At 35.9% G+C, this 21605-nt stretch overlaps 1 protein-coding gene across 2 annotated transcripts in view; it reads left to right on the top strand.

Moving 5' to 3' along the window:
• pde4ba (phosphodiesterase 4B, cAMP-specific a) overlaps positions 1-21605 on the top strand; it is a 181156-nt gene that overhangs the window by 22543 nt on the left and 137008 nt on the right. Inside the window, exon 2 of one of the 2 annotated variants that reach the window (XM_048199880.1) lies at positions 12013-12108. In XM_048199880.1, the coding sequence (XP_048055837.1) occupies positions 12067-12108 (42 nt within the window). In that variant the 5' untranslated portion in view covers positions 12013-12066. Of the gene's footprint in view, positions 1-11985; positions 12109-21605 lie in introns of those variants that run through there. The other variant, XM_048199879.1, reaches the window with a different exon arrangement.

The raw sequence follows: 21605 nt of genomic DNA, 5'->3' as shown, positions 1-21605 counted from the left end.
AAGTTTGCCCATCACAGGCATCAGACGCACAGCAGATCGTTTGTGTGTATGTGACAGAGGGATTCCCGTGGCTGTTTTGACTCGTTTTACAAATTTTATAAGCTCCTCACAGGTTCCCAGCTGGCCAAAATACCATCATCTGCAGGCTACGCACACACAAGCGCATTTATCTCAGCACACAGCATTGTTTTAGATGTTCGGTAAGTTCAGTCTCAAAATAGGCAATACCTCATAAAATCCAAACAATCAGGTTGTGAACGTATCCCTATGCCTTTAGGTTCGGTGATAAAATTGCCAATCTGAACACTAATCGGACCAGGACTAAATGTTTTTTTTTTCTTCTTTTTGGTCCGGACCAAACGAACCGAACTACAAGTGTGAACGCACCCTTAAGGGGCTTGCACACCGGACGCGAAGCTCAGCGCCGCGACACGTCTTTAAAATTCGAACACATTGTTTTCTATTGTTTTCCGAGTCGTAGCTGGGCGCCGCGGAATGTCGCCACCGGTGTGCGTACACTCATAGAAAACAATGTGTTAGAATTTTAAAGACGTGTCGCGGGGCTGCGTGCTGCTGAGCTTCGCGTCCAGTGCGCGAGCCCCATTAGCTTACTCATGACACATAGCTACACAGCTAAAAGTATTCCTAATATGTTGGACCTTTTATTAAAAGTAGCTTACTTTTACCAGTTGAGACAAGCCTTCATAAGCACCTGTAAGAGATATCTTTGTGATGTTTGAGTTGGGGGAGGCATGACGCGTGAAAGGGCATGTAAGGGGCATTTAAAAAAGGTTGTTTGATTAATGAAAATATGCAAGGTGCCATTAGTGTTGTACAAACTTCATACATCCCCTTTAACTTGGTTAAAGGAGTCACTGCTGCTCACCACTAGAACACATGATGTTCTCGTCTGTCATAAGTGCTGTGGTGTCTGTTAACAGACAATGTAGCCACACAAATAGTGCTCCTCACATGAAGTGCACCAGACTATCAAGTATGATGTCACACGTCAATGTTTCTGAGCTCATGCACTCCGTCAGACCCCAAAAGCAAACAGCAAACTGTGAAAATATACACTCACTGTGCTGTAGTACTGAAATAGGCCTATATCCTAACTTTTGTCTTCATCCCAAACTCTCTGTTGGCCAGATAGTGATTCATTTTTTTTTCTGGTCGTCAAAATATCAGGATGCCGTGATCCCAGTGACTGTAGTGAGTTTTTAAATTCTTAGCTTAAATGTATGCTATAAATAGTGCCCATAAACGGCTGTTAAGAACGTATTTTCAGTTGAAACAAAGTGGAAAGCTTGGACCCGGAAATGCCACCACTTAACAAGCAGATTTCTCCTTCTGCTCATCTGAACACAAGCAAAGATGCTTAAAGACACACAGACAGCGCTGACCTCTGACATCTCACTCACAGTGCACATTCAAACAGAGAAGTGCTTATTAGAAATGACAGAGGCAGAAACATTATCACTGTAAATAATGCTAAAGTGCTTGTCGTCATGTTGTACTATGAGCACAGTGTTTGTTGTGCCCATTACTTTTGTTGCAGATTATTTTTTTTCAATCAAGGCAAGGGTGCGCGTTTGACATGAATACATTTAGCGCAGGGTCTAGTGTGCACACTAATGTTGGATGATTTTATAGACAGTGTTTTCACCATTTGCTTGTATGATTACTGAACACAGTTGTGCTGTAATTTATTAATGAACAATCTGTAAACTAGATTAAATCATTAATGCTGATTAATTGATCAACAGTTAATCATTAAAGGGTTAGTTCACCCAAAAATGAAAATTATGTAATTAATTACTCACCTTCATGTCGTTCCAAACCCGTAAGACCTTCGTTCATCTTCGGAACACAAATTTAAGATATTTTTTGATAAAATCTAATGGCTCAGTGAGGCCTTCATTGCCAGCAAGATAGTCAACACTTTCAGATGCCCAAAAACATATTTAAAACAGTTCATGTGACTACAGTGGTTCAAATTTAATATTATAAAGCGACGAGAATAATTTCTGTGCACCAAAAATAACAAAATAGCGACTTTATTCCACAATATCTAGTGATGGGCGATTTCAAAACACTGCTTCATGAGGCTTTGAAGCTTTATGAATCTTTTGTTTTGAATCAGTGGTTCAGAGCACCAAAATCACTTGATTTCAGTAAACGAGGCTTTGTTGTGTCATAAGTGTTTTGAAACTTCAATAGTTCATGTGACTTTGGCAGTTTGATACACGCTCCGAACCACTGAATCGAAACAAAAATTCATAAAGCTTTAAAGCTTCATGAAGCAGTGTTTTGAAATCGACTTTGTTGAACAAAGTCGCTATTTTGTTATTTTTGGCGCACAAAACGTATTCTCGTTGCTTTATAATATTAAGGTTGAACCACTGTAGTCACATGAACTGTTTTAAATATGTTTTTAGTAGCTTTCTGGGCATTAAAAAGGGGAGTGTTATTGCTGGCAATGCAGGCCTCACTGAGCCATTGGGTTTTATCAAAAATATCTTAATTTGTGTTCTGAAGATGAACAAAGGTCTTACGGTGTGGAACGACTTGAGGGTGAGTAATTAATGACATAAGTTTAATTTTTGGCTAACTAGCTATATATTGTGCCCTTCAAGTGAAGTCGGAAATATTGCAATTATGAGTTCTGAGCATGACTGATCAAATGAAGTTGTATTTAATTTTAAACATTGTGGAAACACTGATCTGTAATAGATAATATCAAATAGAATGTATAATCTATATAGAGACATCAGTGAGCAGAAAGCAAGTCAGTTGCAAGTTATTTTAATTTTATATGCTGCATTTCAATCATTTTAAGGTTTTGATAAAGTTAGTCATTCAAAGTCAGTTTGATTTATGTACAAAAATTTAGTTTTGTTAATGTATGAATAAGTGATACAAATGTAAATTCATATCACCAATTTTCATCATTTTGAGTTCAGATGTAATTATTTGTGTTCATTGTTGGTTTGACTACTTCCATGTTGAATGCATGACACCAATAATGAATCCCTGACTCTCATAGGAAAACATAACTGTGTTACGAGCCTACGAGGTGGCAATTTCATATTTGTTCGATGTGAATCGTACAAAAATGTACGATTATTAGAAAAAAAAGTAAGCATGAAGGTCCATACCTAAACATACTCGTCATTGGGACATAAGCAGATCATATGAAAATGTACAAATGAGATCATACGAATACATACAATTACCCACCAATTCACCATAACGTAAAATAGTTATGTTATGGGATTTGTGAGAAAAATTAGATTGTGTTGGGCTAACAGTGTCATGCTAATCAGCCAAACCTTGAGCCCATGGCAAAAGCTCAGAATTAATAGTCAATAGTTTTAATTAGAAAGCTTGTATCTAACTAATCAAAAACTAAATTGCCTGATACTGTTAACTAAATTCTTGGTATTGGTTGGGTTCCCCAGATAGCTGTTCTGAACTGCTGTTCTCAGAACTCCAGTTTGGAGAAGCAAAAGAGGTGTTTATTCACCCATGTCCCATCTGAGAGCAGAATGCCAGTGTGACTGGTATCTGGTGGTGACATTACCTCAGCAGGGAATCCGTTGCACGCAACAGATCAGATACAGCAAACAGGAAAACTTCCATGGCACCTTCATATGCATTGATTCCTGTGTACTTCTGACATCCAGGAACTTGTTTCGGCCCTCTAGGGAAGACTTTAAAACACACAGTTCTACCGTCACCAGACCCACTGGGTGCAATAAGTCTCTCATTCATTTTTTTTTTTTAACAGATCGGATGATGACACCTTAAAAATTAGATAAGCTGTATGATATGCTCAGGGACTGCTTTAACAAACTTATTTACTCTTGAGTCCTGGAGTCCTTGTTTGTGTGTTTAACAAGCTCCTGTGTTCATTGTTGTTGCTGGTGCTCAGTAATTGATGTCTGCGCCTCCTCAGGTCTGCAGGTATTGAGTTTGCAGAAACAATGACAGCAGCTACTGCTGAAAAAGTTCTGCCTTTCCAATCCTTGTCACTTATTTTAAAAAAATCTTTACTATTCTTATGACACTTTTTTTCCATATAACAGTACAGCATCTGTTCCTCGCTGTTGCTTGATTGTTCCTGTTCTTTGATTTGATGTTTGTACACACACTGTGCGATGTAAAACATTTGCCACAAGCATAACTTGCAGAGTTTCTGATGTCAGGCTTCCTTTGAGGGATGTTATCTGGGCTCGGTTAAAGCAAACTGTGGTCCATGGCTGACCATCAACCACACTTTAAAAGTTAAATAACTGCAAAGCAAAATATCACCTTTGACCAAAAGTGAATTTCTAATCAAGAAGTTAAGGGTCTTTAATTACCTGATTAAACTGCTTGGTGGAATGCAATGGCATTGTAAACAGCTTGATAAAACTGTTATTTGCAATTTCAGCAAATAATATTCTCATTTTACTCCCTTTTGGTAGTCTACCAAAAGTAGAAAAGAAGTGCAGAACTGTGCAAATGATGCTGTAGATGAGGATATTTTAAAAAAATAATGCCATGAATAATATTTATCTCTGAACTTCTTCTATTAGCTAATTCCGAATCATTTTTGGTGCTTTCAAAGCAGTACACTTTGAGGTAATAGGTTTTTGAGCTGAGCATTTTTTAGAAACTTTTCCACAGTTCATCTATGGATTTTGCCTGCCTTTTTTTCTCTCTCTCACTTTCTTTAATTTCTTCATGTAATTCCAGCATGGCTCGATGAGGTTGAGATCAGGGCACTGTGTGGGACATACCATCTGTTGCAGGACTTGTTCATACAAAAATCTCACTGGATTATGACAGTATTTGGAAAAGGAAGGTTTGAATTTGGTACTGAAACACTAAAGCCGAATGTTTTTTAATGAAGCATCTAATATTAATAAATTGTGGTTCATGGTCGTTGCCACTCATGTTCTTAGCACTCAGGTCTAATGAAACCTAATTATACTGTACTTCATCAAACCTGTGTGATGCCCTGTCAAAGCTTTGTGTGTGTATCTTTTACCAGTTCAGATGAGCTTTGTAAGGTTTTAATGGAGGAACATTAAGGATTGTAGGGTGAAGATGTCCTTTCATCACCTGTTTGCTTCTCCCTGGAGATATTCTGCTCTCTTTGCCACCTGTCTAATGTTGCCTCTTTTTTGAGCAACTTGGGCTTATTTTCCTTAAACTCACTTTTAATTTCGGAAATCATGGCTTTTGGGACTTATTTCCATAAAAGTCACATTTTGGGCTTTCATAGCACAATTAAACGTGTCCTACTATTCATGCCACATTCTATAGTATGGCATTATTAGTCACATTAGTTTGTTTGGCCTTTTTTTGTAGTTTGTTTCTACCATTTTTCTGCCTTTCCAAGTTCCTCCCTCACCTCAATGATGAGTAAATACTCATTTATTCTTTCTCAGCTTTGTGTCTGAATATTTTTGGATTTAATTAAGGGATGCACATAATTCATTGGTAAACTGTTAACCGACAGAATTTTGACTGATTAATACTCGTAGGCCATGTGCACACACTGCAAATAAATTTGGTTGTCACTTCACATTTTTGTGCTTAATCCTGTTCTGTACACACACAGATCAGTAATTTATGGGAATGACAGTTGCATTCTACAATCAAATTAACTCTCGAAAAAGGTATTGACAATCGGATTTACTCAAAATCTATGCAGTGTGTTTGTAACCAAATTGTTTGTCCGTCCGTCCGTCCATCCATCCATCCATCCAACTCAGTCTACCCTGTCTGCATTGCCTCTTGGTTATAAAGCTTAACAGAAATGCTGATAATCCCTGATACATGTGAGCCATTTCCCCTCTTACACTCTGGATTATTGCTTTACTGAAGAAATCCCCTGCTACAGACACAGGTTATTAAGAAAACCTAAATTGCCTCACTGGAGGGGAGAGCAGCTCAGTGACTAGGAAGTCATTTTCATTGAGTCTGGATCATTAGGACAGATTAAACACTAAAGACTCTTTATCCAACCGTAATCATTATCTGTTTGGTTTGATGTTCAAATGGGTGAGTGTGACTCTCACTAAACATTGTCATGGGAATTATCCCTATGATACAAAATACACAAATCAACAAGGAAGCATAGCATAGCAACAAAATATTTCTATAAGCTTGTTACTTTACATTGATCGGAGGATTTCTGCTTCAGTAGTTTTTCATTATTTGTCCAAAATCAATTCCATTACTTGACTCCAAATTTTTTAACCCTCATCTGGCCTGGGAAGTATATTTAGGATTCCTCAGTTAACTTTGACACAAAGATTGGCCAGCAGTTAATGACTCACAAAAATGCCATTTAGAAACAGCAGCGTCTCCAAAACTAATATTTTATATAAAAAACATCCTGCTGGCATTTTATGGTTTTAATTTGATGAGTAGTAAGAACCTCCACAAAACAACAAATCGAGCACAGTATAAATGCCAAAGTCAACTAGGATGTACCAGTTGACAGTGTTTATTTAATTACTATGCTCTATGATGCAAAACATTCTTCTTAGGTTTGCTTTATATTGTTTATATGTGTTTTATAGTGTAATAATGGTAACAATAAATAGTCTCCTAGAAACAAGTTTTCTTTCAGTGTTGTCGCTAGTTCTTCATACAAATGGACTGTAACTAATTGTGTTTAACCACTGAAACACTCTGTCTTAGAATATGTATGTTTGCTTGAAGGCACATTATACATGTATGTCAAAACATCTGGCAAAAGAAGAGCTTTAGTCACAGTAATTATTATCAGAATGTCAGAGCCTTTCACAGAAGAACAACAAAACGACAGCAGTGGGACCAAATTGTGCTGTTGCCCAGAGGACGCCTCAAATATTATAACCCTTTTATGTTATTGTCTAATGAGAATAGACTCATCAGTGCATGTAATGCTGTTTTTAAACTCAACATTGTAGGAAAGTGAGCAAGGCAAGCAAAGAGCAAAACAACAAACTTGACCTTTATGTCGAAGAAAAACGAAATCTTATTTAGAATTCCATTCAATTTATTTGTGAAGTGCTTCTCAATATACTTCTGATTCTAAAGCAGCTTTACAAAAAATAGTGGCAAAGAAAAACTCCCCCGGGTGTTTGAGAAGATGAGGGATAAATAAATATTTAAATTATGTAATATAGCTAGCCACATAGTAAATGATAATATTGAATGGTTTGTTGCTTAATTAAATATGAATACAATGACTAATAGGAATCCTTGCAAAATGCAATTTTCTTCTGTAATAAACTAGAGAACAAACAAATTAAGTTCAATGTCTATGGGAGAACATAAAATGTGAAGGAAAACAGGATTTGAGATCCATAGATACTGACATATTCATGCTGCATCTGTACAAGTCTTTGTAATTAGTAGGGGGGCGTATATTGATTCAGTGGTGATGGTAATTTAGCTGGCAGTGAATCACCCCCTTTTCTTTTGTGGGCTGATGATTGTGCAGATTACAGCAGCTACAGTATTATATTAGAACACATTTATCATTCATTTACTCTTTGAATGGGGAGAGGTGAATAGGTAAATAGGTAATTAGGCCCTCAGACTGTGGAGTATCTGTGGAGCTGATGTTTTTCTTGATGCTGCAGTGCATGTGCATCCATTCTTTAAATGGGTATGAAGAGGACTGGCTTTTATTTCAAACGTTTCTGATAACAGTTGTAGACTGTAGACCACTTTGGACCTTCATGATCAAAGGTTGAGGTTATTTATTATATATGGCTTTAATGCTTATCTGCTCTCTCAGGCTTTCTGCCAGGCAATTCTAAACAACAAGTATAATACTGTATACAACATTATATCATGAAATATGTCTCCCTAAAATGTGATTTCATTTCTTGTAATTGCATTTTTATATCTCACATTTTATTTTATTTCTCGTAAAAGCCATTTTATATCTCATAATTGCACCTTCATTTCTCATTTTAAATCTCACATTGTGACTTTATATTTCCCAATGTGATTTTTATTCATAATTATAATCATAATTACCTGTTTTATTTTTTACTCTGAGGCTGAAATGTGTTTCCATAGTTGTGTGAAATAACTTTTTTCACATGCACTGATATTGAACAAATTGGAAATTGGAAAACATTCACAAATTTCAGCAACACAATGAAATGTTGATTCATGTAGTATTGATGGGTGATTTTAGGTTTTGAAAATGAACATTTCTGCCTTGCCTGAAATATTCTTGGAAAATCCTTTTTGGAGCCGACTGGACAGAAAAATGGAATTCCTCTTTTTATGTGTCTAACGATGAGCGACTGTCATATAAAAGACACATACTGCCAGAGACTTCTTTACATGGCACATATTCATCCAATTCAATGAAGTCAGTGACAGCGGCAATATTTAAAGTGAGCTCTTACTTACCGTTAGACCTGACAGGGCATCTAAATCCTTCTCTGGTTAATGTCAGTATGGCCAGGCTGCTGAAAGCACATAGAACATAGAACACTTTAAGAAAGCAGAGGTCAAATCAATAGAAAGTGGTCATGGAGTCACGCTTTTCAGGCTTTCAGCTGTTGAGAGACAGCTGCCCAATTCCAAATTCCCTACGGGCTGGACTGTCCGTCGTATTCAGTGGCTGAGGGTTGAGCTTGGCACAGAAGGGGCTGATGTTTTGACAAGAGAACACAGCTTTAAAGAGATTCTTAAGAGAGAACCTTGGCAGTGGCTGCAAGATGACTACACACACAAAATAACAAGATGTTCATTAATATTAACTTAAGCCCCATTTCCACCGCAGGAACTTTCTCCAGGAACCAGGGACTTTGGGGTGGTACTCGGTGTGTTTCTACCGCAGGAACCAGGGTCCATATAAAGATCGGGGTAAAAATTCTCCCCTCAAAAAGTACCTGCTCGTGAGGTAGTACTTTTTCAAAGTTCAGGAACTTTCAGGGGTGGGACTTAGGCACTGAACATGCTGATTGGTTGAGTTCACTCAGCATTTTGATTGTTTGACTCCATGCAGCAATTTATTTCAACCACCATTTTTAAACAGACTGTCCTCCAAAAAAAACGACCCTATAGGTCATTTTTTAAGCACCATATTACGACCTAGATTTACGTTTTGAAGTCATACACCCTCTAGTGGGCGTGAAAATAATGACAGTGTCGTGTTACGTCTGTCGTCATGCAATGACGTATGACTGTCATTACCAGTCAAAATGCGTGTTCATTTAAATGCAATGTGTGGACTTTTTACACCATTTCTCCTATTTCCATTTACCAAAACTAATTTTTATTAATGACTACACCCACCCCACCCCTAAACCTAACCTTAGTGATTTATAGTACATTTAGGCATTTACACTTTATGAACACCTGTGTTCCCTGGGATCGAACCCATGATCACATGATCACATGATTGCATATTGTTATTGCAATGCTCTACCAGTTGAGCTACGCAAAACCTGAAATATGACGCAGATAAATGGGAACAATGCATTAAAATGAAAGTGTCCTGTTGTCAATAGGGGCGCAACTTTAGTAAACGCTCCTATGAGTCGTATTTCAGGGAAGTGACAAACGACCTATATGGTCGTATTGGTTGGAGAACATGTTGTTTTTAAAAGTCTGTTACGTTGCTTGCAGTTAGAGTTGTTTGCGATTTGAATCAATATTGAAGTTTAAAAATACGACCAACGACGAGGTTCAGGCTTTATTAAGCTTTTATGCGGAGGACGAAATCTAGCAGGTTCATTCATTCATTCATTCATACATACATACATACATAACTCTAGTTTGAGTGTTTGACATGGTAATGGATATGACAGTGCTAATATGTTTGGTCTTCGCGGAACAGATCTGCTACGCTGCTGCTGCTACAGAGCAAGTACAGGACTTGCTACTGCCAATACATACACAACATGCTGCTGTGAGCAAGTAAGACATGCTGCTACTTAGGGCTGCACGATATATCGCATGAGATTGTCACGTGCATTTCGTCAGTAAAGCCGGTTCCCTGATTACCGCTAAATCGCCATCACCTGCTTTCAAATGGAGCGGCATTTAATAGACAGAACCGTAGATCACTGAAAAGCCACGCAATATCGCGTTCATTATCGAAGGCGATTCATCTGCGATATGAACGGCTTTTCAGTGATCTACGGCTCTGTCTATTAAATGCCGCTCCATTTGAAAGCAGGTGATGGCGATTTAGCGGTAATCAGGGAACCGGCTTTACTGACGGAATGCGTGTGACAATCTCATGTGATATATCGTGCAGCCCTACTGCTACTGTACAATATTACCTGTAGCAGATCTATAGAGGTGGAGCTGGGGGAGGTGGAGGGTTTTTGAAAGCATGCTGCAAACTGCTACAGGAAACACTGAACAAGTAATTGAAAGTTGAGCAGCGAGCTCATTGGCTGCTGATATATCAGGAACTAATCAGCTGTGCCTTATAGAGAACAATGTGCAAGAAAATTGAGTTAAGGACCTATCAGTATCATCGCCATCTAGAGTTTCAAGACAGAACTTTGTATTTATTTATTTATGGCCAATAGGATAAAGATTGACTGGAAGGTACAGGGAAAGAGAGAGGAATGGGATTGGCACATGATGACATAGGCCAGACTTGAGCTGACTATAAACTACTGTAGAGATTATGCAGAACAAATATATATAAATCTGATGTATTTCATCCTGCAGATGCGTGACAGGGTTATTTCTTACATATAGTTTTTTTTCTTTTTCTTCAATAGACTGTTCCTTGAATTTAATTTTTAAAAGCACGTTGGAGCAGCTCCAATTTACAGCAACAGCACATTGTCAATGTATTATTTTCTTGCTTGTTAATGTTGCTTGTTTTAATATCATATTCAAACTGGTTTGCAATATTTCATTGATTCAGAGTCACATATTTGCTCAGCAATAAAAATCAGCCTATCTGTATGATAATCCTCAATCAGTGTACACATCCATAGAAGAGTAAGATCCCAAATGACCCTTCACTAAGCTCTGCCTTCCTTAGCAACTGTTGCTAACTTAAGCATTATGATGGATTATATTTAGTTTAGTTGTCTTTTTGTTCCCATGTTTGTTTCTGGTGGTTCAGTTTAATCCTGATTAGTCCTTATTTTGTTCCCTTGGTTACTGATTACGTTCACCTGTCAATCATTATGTTTCTGTGTATTTAAGCCCTTAGTTTTCTCAGTTTATTGTCTGGTATCGTCTTTATTTCATGTCATTGTGTGTTAGTTTTTTCCTGCGATCTCCTGTGTGTATCTTTGTGAATTAATAAAGAAGTGTTTGTTTGTATTCTCCTGCGTTGTGCAATTAGACTTTATAGAACATTCCATAAAAATCAGCTGGACATTTATGTGAACAGCATGATTCAGTTAGATGTACTCATAAAGTGGTAAAAATTGACTAGAAATTATTAATTAATGTGGGATGGAATTATTAATATGTGTGGGATGGAATGAATTATAATATTGCAAAGCAATTATATCTTTTTTTTTTTTTTTTGAAAGAAACAGCATAACAAATTTAAGGTAAAATCTTTTTACTGTCAAATTAAAAGAGAATTTGAAAGTGATAACACTATTGTTTATTCACACTTTATTTTTATTAACATACTTTTATTTCATTTTTGCTATTATAAGTGACCCAAAAGCATCATGCACAAGGAATGAAAAAAAAAAAAAATCTGTACAGGGATCTTTTTTTGAGATCGTTTTTGCAAGTCAGTTTAGACAGGCTGAAAAAAACATATTGAGCGCAAAAGCTGATAAAGAGGTTACTGCAAGGGTTTAAGAGATGCTTGTCACTGTCAGACTGAAGACAAACTCTGCCTCTCTCTCTATCACTCTCACAGAAGACTAGAGAAAGACTCTCCATCTTAACTTTACCCTGAGGCTTCTCTCTCACGAGCATGCAAGGTCAAATGTCTTTTCTTTCCTCATTTCTTTTTGTCTTTGCTGCGAGAGTTGATTGTGTGGGTTTGTGTTGATGTTTTTGCAGGAGAGTCAGCGGAGCAGGCCTGTGCAAGACAGGGAGAGGAAAACTTCACAGAAGATGAGGAAGAGCCGGAGCGTTCTAACTGTGTCACCTAATGAGGTGAGTTCTGGGAATACAGAATCATATAAATGACAAGTTGGTTGACTAATTTATGACATTAAACAGCTCTTTGGCATATTTGATTCTTATTGGTTATGTGCAGCATTGAACAGTCAGGTGTTTTGGAATTATTCAGTTGGTTTTGTATAATGAATATTTTTTCATATTTTTTCCACACTTAGTTCTGGTCCTTAAATTTGATCGGCAGAGCAGTGTGTAAACAGTGATGATATTTAATCCGCATTTGTACAACTTTACAGATGTACATATGTGAATCCTTATTATGAATATTAAAGGTGCCATCGAACGTTTTTTTACAAGATGTAATATAAGTCTAAGGTGTCCCCTGAATGTGTCTGTGAAGTTTCAGCTCAAAATACCTCATAGATTTTTTTAAATTAATTTTTTTAACTGCCTATTTTGAGGCATAATTAGAAATGTGCCGATTCATGATGCGGCCCCTTTAAATCGCGCGCTCTCCGCCCCCTCCCGAGCTCTCAACTCTATCACTGCATAAACAAAGCTCACACAGCTAATATAACCCTCAAAATGGATCTTTACAAAGTGTTCGTCATGCAGCATGTCTAATCGCGCAAATATTTATTTGGACGTTTACATTTGATTCTGAATTAGTTTGAGGCTGTGCTCCGTGGCTAAAGCTAACATTACAAACTGTTGGAGAGATTTATAAAGAATGAAGTTGTGTTTGTGCATTATACAGACTGCAAGTGTTTAAAAATGAAAATAGCGACGGCTCTTGTCTCTGTGAATACAGTAATAACCGATGGTAACTTTAACCACATTTAACAGTACATTAGCAACATGCTAACGAAACATTTAGAAAGACAGTTTACAAATATCACTAAAAATATCATGTTATCATGGATCATGTCAGTTATTATTACTCCATCTGCCATTTTTTGCTGTTGTCCTTGCTTGCTTACCTAGTCTGTTGATTCAGCTGTGCACAGATCCAGACGTTAATACTGGCTGCCCTTGTGTAATGCCTTGATCATGGGCTGGCACATGCAAATATTTACGTAACAGTCGGTGTTATGTTGAGATTCGCCTGTTCTTCAGAGGTCTTTTAAACAAATGAGATTTACATAAGAAGGAGGAAACAATGGTGTTTGAGACTCACTGTATGTCATTTCCATGTACTGAACTCTTGTTATTCAACTATGCCGAGGTAAATTCAATTTTCAATTCGATGGCAAATTTAAAATCATGACATTAATATTTTTTTCTATTGTATTCATTTTTCATATCAATGATATTATGTTTTCAGTCACATTTATCAAACGCAGTTTACTCATCTATTTAATATGAAATGATAACATTTCGCTCTGCTCTGTGTGACTTTTGCTTAAAACTCATTTCCAATTACTATATAAGAATATTTATTTTGTTTGCCTTGGGACACAAAAGGCGTTTTCTCAGTGTAGTCCTATATGCTGTAATTGACAATAGACCCATAAAATACACCAAAAACACAACATAAGGGGTACAGGTCAATTTAGCTCAAAGGGAATGATTCATTTCTAACAATGCTTTTGTAAAAGCTTTCCTGTAGCTCAGTGGTTAGATCGTGGCACCAGCAATGCCAAAGTCATGGGTTCGATCCCAGGGATTGCACATACTCAGATACAAATGTTTAGTATAATGCAATGTAAGTCGCTTTGGATAAAAGCGTCTGCCAAATACATAAATGTAAATGTAAAACCTGTACTGAACGAACCATCAATCATTCATTTAACCCTTCTAATGTTTCTTAGGCAGGGTTATTAAATTTTCAATCAATGCACCAGTTCAGTTTGTTACTTGCTTTTGTTGTTGTTTTCTTTGAATGGGGATTCCTTGCTGGAGAGAGATTTCCCAGGTTCTTTGATTGGCTGGCATTCTCGTTGTGTCTTTGAGTGACGTTTTTCTTGGAAAGTCAGTCACTTTGGTGTATTGGTGGATGAATGGATGCGGAGTCTCCCTTGTGGCTGAAGGTCGGATTTTTGAGGCCAGCAAAGAATGCAGAGTCGTTGATTAAACTTTGCGGCCAAACTTAGAACACAAGACTCTCAATGGAAAAGAAAGGAAACTAAGTAAAAGAAAGAAAAGTAAATGAGATGAGCAGTTAGATGGCTTGAATGAAGCTGTTTGTTCTTAACCCATCTTCATCTGATCTTGATCTTGATCTGTTCTCTGTCTTTGTCTACTCGTCTTGGCCTTTAACCTGAGGTGTCTATCCAGCCTCTTTGAGAGGTTCTGACCAATTAGGTATCATCTTTGGTTCAGAGGTGGCTGTTCCTCCTCCCCTCACATAAATTATATGTTATCACATAGTCTCTTAACTTTCCTGCTCTCATTAGCCTAGTTAACTGCCCAAAGTTGACAACGTTCTTCCTTTAGCTAGGATTATCTCTTACAAGTGTGCATGGCCATAAAGTACTTAACTGGGGGTTCCTAGACTGAATGGCATCCCAAATGGAAGATCCTCTAATTTAGTATTGATTCGGAATTCTATGGCATTCTGTTTGAACAAATCATCTCTGTCCAATCTGCTCAGTTCCTACAATAAATTCACAAAAGTAATCCATTTTATTTGTGCACTCACTGTAATCCAAATCTTCAGGATCTATACGATTGTGAGTAACATGCCCACATTTTTACAGCAGTGATATCAAATCCTCATTGGCTCTCATCATTTTTAAGAAATGGTTATGGTTAGGTTTAGGTGTAGGAGTGGGATTAGCCCCTCAAAATATCTTTTTAATGCTTTATTGTTACTAAAAAGGTAATTTTCCTACACATTATTATAAATAATGTTTTATATTTTCTTGTTTATTCTATATAAAATTATAAAAGGACTATTATAGAAATATCTTTGTGATAGACATTTAAAAAAAAAAAAAAATTTTTTTACATTTCTTTAGCTCTAAATACGTAATAATGTTTACATCTGACTGTTGTCAATACATTCATATTGTATGTTTCAGCATCTATCCAAATGCACATAAATGTAGGTTTTGTACCTGTAAATGTTACATATGAATACCTCCATATTAACAATGAGATCAGGCTGGAATTTTAATTGTGATCACAATACTTGCACTATTTATACTACAAAAAGGCATAGAATAGTGTATTGCATAAGTATGCAAATTGGGATGAATCTGAGGCAACCACTGAAAGAATTTGTTCAAAAACGCTGGAACCTTAATTCAGGAATGAAGCCAGTGACTGTCAAGCCTCTGTTTTCTTTAAGTCATTGAATCATTCAGTCAACTCATTTGTTCAAAAATACTGATTCATTCAGGAACTCCACCATCTCTTATAATGGTTATTACCTAAAATGGCTGGAAGTGCATAAAAATGGTTATAAAGAGCAAATGTGAAGACAAGGATGTCGAAAAGTGTATCTACATCCCTGAGATAGGGAAGAAAATGTCATGAGAAGGAAAGGGGGAAGTTAAAAGGAATGTAGAGGAGATTGAGAGGTGCACAGAAACGGTCCCTAGATAAGAGCTGAGCCATTGATCAAACCGTACAAAGTGTTCCTTGACAATAAGACTGTAGGAAGATGTGTGTCTGTAAAGATAAATGTTGAAGATATACTGCTTTTCTCTCTTTCTTACTCATCCTCTCACTCGATCAACACTTTTTTTTCACTGTGCAGATCTGTTTCTTTATCATCTATGGTTTCCTCTTGTTTTATACACTGCCTAACTTCATGTATGTGTATGTTTTCAGCAGCTTTGTGGTGCTTTTTTTTTAAGTGTCATACTGGTTGACCTTGAAAAACACTATCTTTATTACAGAGGATGTAACAAATTATTCAAGATCAACCAAATTTAAATGTTTTAGAATATTAAAACTACGATACCCTGATTATGACTAACCCTGACCCTAGGGCTGCACGAAAAAAAAAAGATCACAATCTCGATTCATACATAAATGCGATCTTCTTTTCAAATGATGCCGATTCCCTTGCATGTATTTCCCTGTATTCAGATCACACTGCATTCACGTGTTCACATATTTACTTTACAACAATCCAAGATGCTATATCAGTGAGATTTATTGGTCACACTCACACAGTGTAAAACAAAACACTATTAATTCACCAATCAGGCCAGAGATTAGCGAATGATTCAGACATAAATCCCGATCACTTCTATCCTCTCTCTTCCTCATTTACGATGTTCCGCTGTCACTCACGTGACGTGAGATTAGTCAATTTACTTGGTGGATTTTGAGCTGCAATTTTAATCAAATTCATGAATAGTACCAGGCCCGGTTCTAGGATTGCGTGACTGGGGGGGCATTTCGAAAACTTGGTGGGGCAGAATAATATGATTTATGGTTCATAGGTTTATGATTTGGATTTACTCTAAATCTTTAAGAATGGTCAAATTTAAAAGTGGAAGAAGAAAACTTAGTTCATTGAAGAAATTTAAACCATTAGAAGACCTGGTTGCATGATTCTTTCCTTTTTTGTGTTTTTCCCCCCTATATTTTTGGTTAATTTCTGTAGAGTTGTGCTCAGTTATTTTGGCTATATAAAAATAAAAACCACAAGACATAATAATAACTGAATTTACACAAAAGATCTAGTTCAAAAGTTTATATGCTTGATTCTTAATAGTGTGTGTTGTTACCTGGATGATCAAAAGCTGCAAACATTCACTGATGCCCAAGAAAACTTAACACAATAAGAGAGCCAGTGGGTTGTAAACCTATGAACAGGATGACTGGAAATTCTGACTGGAATAAGACTTGAAATTTCTTATTTTATTTAAAGATCTACTTTTTTTAGTTCTGTCCTACAAAAGCTTCATAAAACACTTTCAAGAAGACAAAAAACAATTTACCCTCCAACCATCCTGTGCAAATGTTTATACCCCCTGAATTTTGATGCATTGTTTCCTTCTGGAGTATCAGTAAATGTTTTCACCATTTGTAACAGTTGGGTATGAGAAGAGTCCCAAACATGGATCTTATCATAAAAAAAATGATAAAAACAGTCGTAAATTAGTGACACACAGTACTGAGAATAAATTAAGTGTATGTAAACTTTTGAACTGCTTAATTTGTGTAAAGACAGATATTATATATTTTGGACTATATGTAAACATCTCATAATAATACATTTTTGTTGCAGTGCTAAATGAAAAAAATGTTTTTGATCTCACTTATTTATTTATTTTTTAAATTATTGATATTTTGCAGATTCTGAAAGTTATCACATCAAATAATAGGCTACTATTCAACAAACAGCGCAATATGCTGATAGAATATTCTAGAGCTGAACATAACTGAGCAAAACTATTTTATATTTTACTAGAATAGTTACATCTATATATATTTTTTTGTTTTTAATTTATTAATTTTCAAGATTTTTCATGACTTGGAAATCACAATTTTAAAATTCCAAGCTAAATTCTCAAGTGTTCCATGATCGTGTAGTAGTAATGTATTAACAATGTGTTTAAATAGAGACTAGAGCACATTTATAAAGGAGCTGCATGTCATCTGCTCATGTGATTGTCAATGGCTGTCTTGAGAAGTGATCAGATAAGGTGTGCAAAAGTCTTGGAAAACTTCTTAGAAAAAGGATGTGGATGAGGACATGAATGCTTTTTACAAGTTGAAATCTTGTAATTATGGCAATTCTAGCATGGTGTGAGCACCTGACGAGCTGAGCGTGTCTGTGAGAGAGAACTGTAAAAGGATGTCTCTAGAATGTCTCTAGTAATTCGCGTATGTAACTAAATTAGTGTTGATATATTTTTTACATTTTGTGTGCTATCACAAAAAAACGAGTATCCTGGGGATGTTGGAGGGGCACAAGAGAAATCTGGCGGGGGGGCATTGCCCCTCCTAGCCCCCCCCCTAGACCCGGCCCTGAATAGTACACCATTTTAACATTATAAAAAGCACATACTAAGTTACTGAAACATTTTTTGTCATTTAATTCACTTGTCAGCCGCGACGTCGCAGAAAAATAGAAAATCTTTCTAAAATAGAATCATAGCGTGTCGCTGTCACGGCTAGTTAGGACAAAAACTCTGATTCACATGGAAAAGGTACCTTTGATCATCGCGTGTCGCGGCGTCGTGGCTTATTTCATTAGGACACGATGTAAGGTAACACCACCTCAAATCTCTACAACCACCTCAAATGTCACCACAAAATACAGTACGAGTTAGCCATGAAGGACAAGGGAGCCACATGTATGTAGTAGCAGGTGAATATCAGTGCCTGATGACATTTGGAAACAGTGTTTGAGGATTATCTACAAGGTAAACCAAAGGTCTATGTTTTTGACACATGAAGATTAAAGTTTTTATCAGATTCTGAAATGTTTGACATCACACCTTCACATTACAGTTATTAGTTTTTCGCTATTTTTGCAGTTATTTTGTTTGTTTTTTTCAACTTTGACATACTTCTTGCTTTCTCTGCTCTGTTGTCAATCTAACAATTCCTGTTCAAGTCTGCTGCTCCCTGCTTAGCTCTGCACTCAATCCTAGTTGACATAACACATCATTTTTTATATATGGGAAGTGTAAAGCTGATTCTTTATCAGCACTCTTATTTAATTCTCCATCTGAACGTTCTTCTGTCTATTTTCTTTAATGCAGTTGGTCTTTGAATGTACAGTATGGTCTACGGCCTTAGACCTATTACATTGAACTCACAGAGCTGTTTAAAAATTGATAGAGGCTGTTGCCATTGGCTGACATGATGAAGACATGAAATGCAATAGATTGATTGTGTAACCACAAGGTCCATACAGACTGACATTTAACATAAAATATTGAATATAAACCACAGAGCGCTACCAGACTCAGTATTTATATGGCAGAGAATTCTGGTTGTGAAGTATTTGAGTTTGTTAACATATGCTCTGTTCTAAGAACTAGTGAGCTGAATAGAATACAATAGAAAGTCATGTTTACTGTATTTTTATTTTTGTTTTTTCGCTATTATTATGCAGTACACAATTTTTTTTTTGTCTCATCATATATAATTCAGACTGCAAACTCATTTAAATATGATTTCTTTTTTTTGGTCCTTGCTGGTTGCCCTTTTGTCATGTCATGGGATCACATGTTGTGTAGCTTGCAGCCAGTTTTTTAGCTTGCTAGAGTTTCACCTTGCAGGCAGGAGAGTTTGTCCTTGTATGCTTTCAGATGGAAGTCTTTGTGGTGGGATGTGAAATTGGTAAAGACTTGTCCCTGGTCTGTGTGTAGTTCAAACATAAGGTCAAGAAGTGCACTTCTGTTTCCACTTCATTTGTGTGCAGTGGAGACTGGAGACACAGCCTGTCATCTTTCTCTGTCTACTTCTTTGCTCTTGTCTGTCCCTTTCTGCATGTATCTTTGGGTATTTTTCATAGTCACTGTACTCAAATATTCTGCCAATTTTCACTCTTTGTTTAAGGATAGATATTAGCACTTCGATGTACTTTTTTGTGATGTTGCTTCTGTCCAGTGTTTGAGGGTTTTCTCTGTTTGTGTTTTAATAATTTGGCTTGGTCATCTTAGTTTGAAATGCTAAGCCAAGTCTTGGATTAGCTAGCTGAGAGGGCTTCTGTGATGTTTTAGCCCTTGAAAGCTCAGGACTTTGCAGTTTTTTTTATGTCCTTTTTTTTTAGGTGCATATGGAAATTAATTAACGTAGAAATGAATTAGTTGATGCAATCCTAATTCTGTTAAATGCATTATTTACAATTCTGTCTGCAGAGTCTGATTTCCTGTCAATGCAGAAAGTGTTTTTTTTTTTAAGAAAAACTGAAAAATGAATTGCCATCACATTAGTTTACAGACATTTCCTTTAACCCTCATATACATGGGTATTTGTAACCTAATACAAGGTGAAATTCAAAAAACAAGTAAAACACTTGTGAAAAATCAATACAGAATATTCATTCATATTAACACAGACACTAAATAAAAGTGTCTGCCAAATGCATAAATGTAAATTAGTCTCTATTAGATGTGTGTCCAATTTATTGAACTGTTGGTTTATGAGTAGCCCCCTGAACTCACATCGATATTGTGGTGGGTCTCTTCTGTCTCTCTAGGCATCTTTAATGATTCTCTTTATCTCATTTGGGATAAATGGGCTAGTAGTCACTCACAAGGGTACTTAACATAGTTAAGCTACTTATCTCCTTATATTTGTTAGGATTTGTTAGGATTTGCCCATCTTTGTGAGGTATTAATGTAAACACTATCATTGGTATTAAACAACAATATTAATAATAATTGTCATTATCCAATATTAATATGAAACCATATTAAACAAACCTTAAGCAATTATGTTTATTCAGTGGAAAATATTTGAAAACGGCATTAATATATTTTAAACTTAATAGTTATTATTATTATTATATAACTTTATATAAACATAATTTGTATTAAACAACAGTATTAAAATAGTATTAAACAACAATATTAAGACTAGTTGTCATTATTCAATATTAATATTAAATAAAATGAAATACAAAATAATAACAATATAATAATAACAATAATAATAATATTTTTTACTTCATGGAAAATATTTAAATTACACTGAATTATTTTACATTTAATATTATAAATAATTGTATTATTATTATAATTATTAAATAAAACGTGTTTTCATTAGTATTAAACAACAATATTAATAAAAGTTGTTATTCAATATTAAACGAAATAAAGCAGGCAATATTCTTATTATTAGTCTGTTATTATTATATACTAAATATTATTAATATTAATATTACTTAATATTTTTTATTTAATATTCCTTCATTAATTAATATTAAAAGTAGTTAAACTGCTTTTAATTATTGTAACCTTTGAAATATTGAGTGTTCAATAACATTAGTTTTACGCTGTTATTGGTATCGACTACTGCAGTGGTTAATTTTTGATGTCTTCTTTATCTAACACACCTGATGCAAATCATTTCAACATGTTCTCCAACCAATACGCCTATATAGGTCGTTTTTCACTTCCCTGATATACGATCCATAGGAGCATTTACTAAAGTTGCGCCCCTATCGACAACAGGACACTTTCATTTTAATTCATGAAATATGACCCATAGGAGCATTTGCTAAAGTTGCGCCCCTATCGACAACAGGACACTTTCATTTTTATGCATTGTTCCCTTTTATCTGCGTCATATTTCGGGTTTTGCGTAGCTCAATTGGCAGAGCATTGCAATATATGACAATATGCAATCATGTGATCATGAGTTCGATCCCAGGGAACGCATGTGCTCATAAAGTGTATATGCACTATAAATCACTAAGGGTAGGTTTAGGGGTGGGGTGGGTGTAGTCGGAAATAAAAAAAAAATGTGTTTTGCTAAATGGAAATAGGACAAATGGTGTAAAAAGTCCACACATTGCATTTAAATGAACACACATTTTGATTGGTAACGACAGTCATACGTCATTTCATGACGACAGACGTAACACGACACTCGTTATTTTTACGATAGCTAGA

This window comes from Megalobrama amblycephala, linkage group LG8 (genome assembly GCF_018812025.1).
Source record: "Megalobrama amblycephala isolate DHTTF-2021 linkage group LG8, ASM1881202v1, whole genome shotgun sequence".
Taxonomy (NCBI): domain Eukaryota; kingdom Metazoa; phylum Chordata; class Actinopteri; order Cypriniformes; family Xenocyprididae; genus Megalobrama; species Megalobrama amblycephala.
The sequence above is the reverse complement of the archived record's forward strand: the minus strand, read 5'-3'. Positions and strand labels throughout refer to the sequence as shown.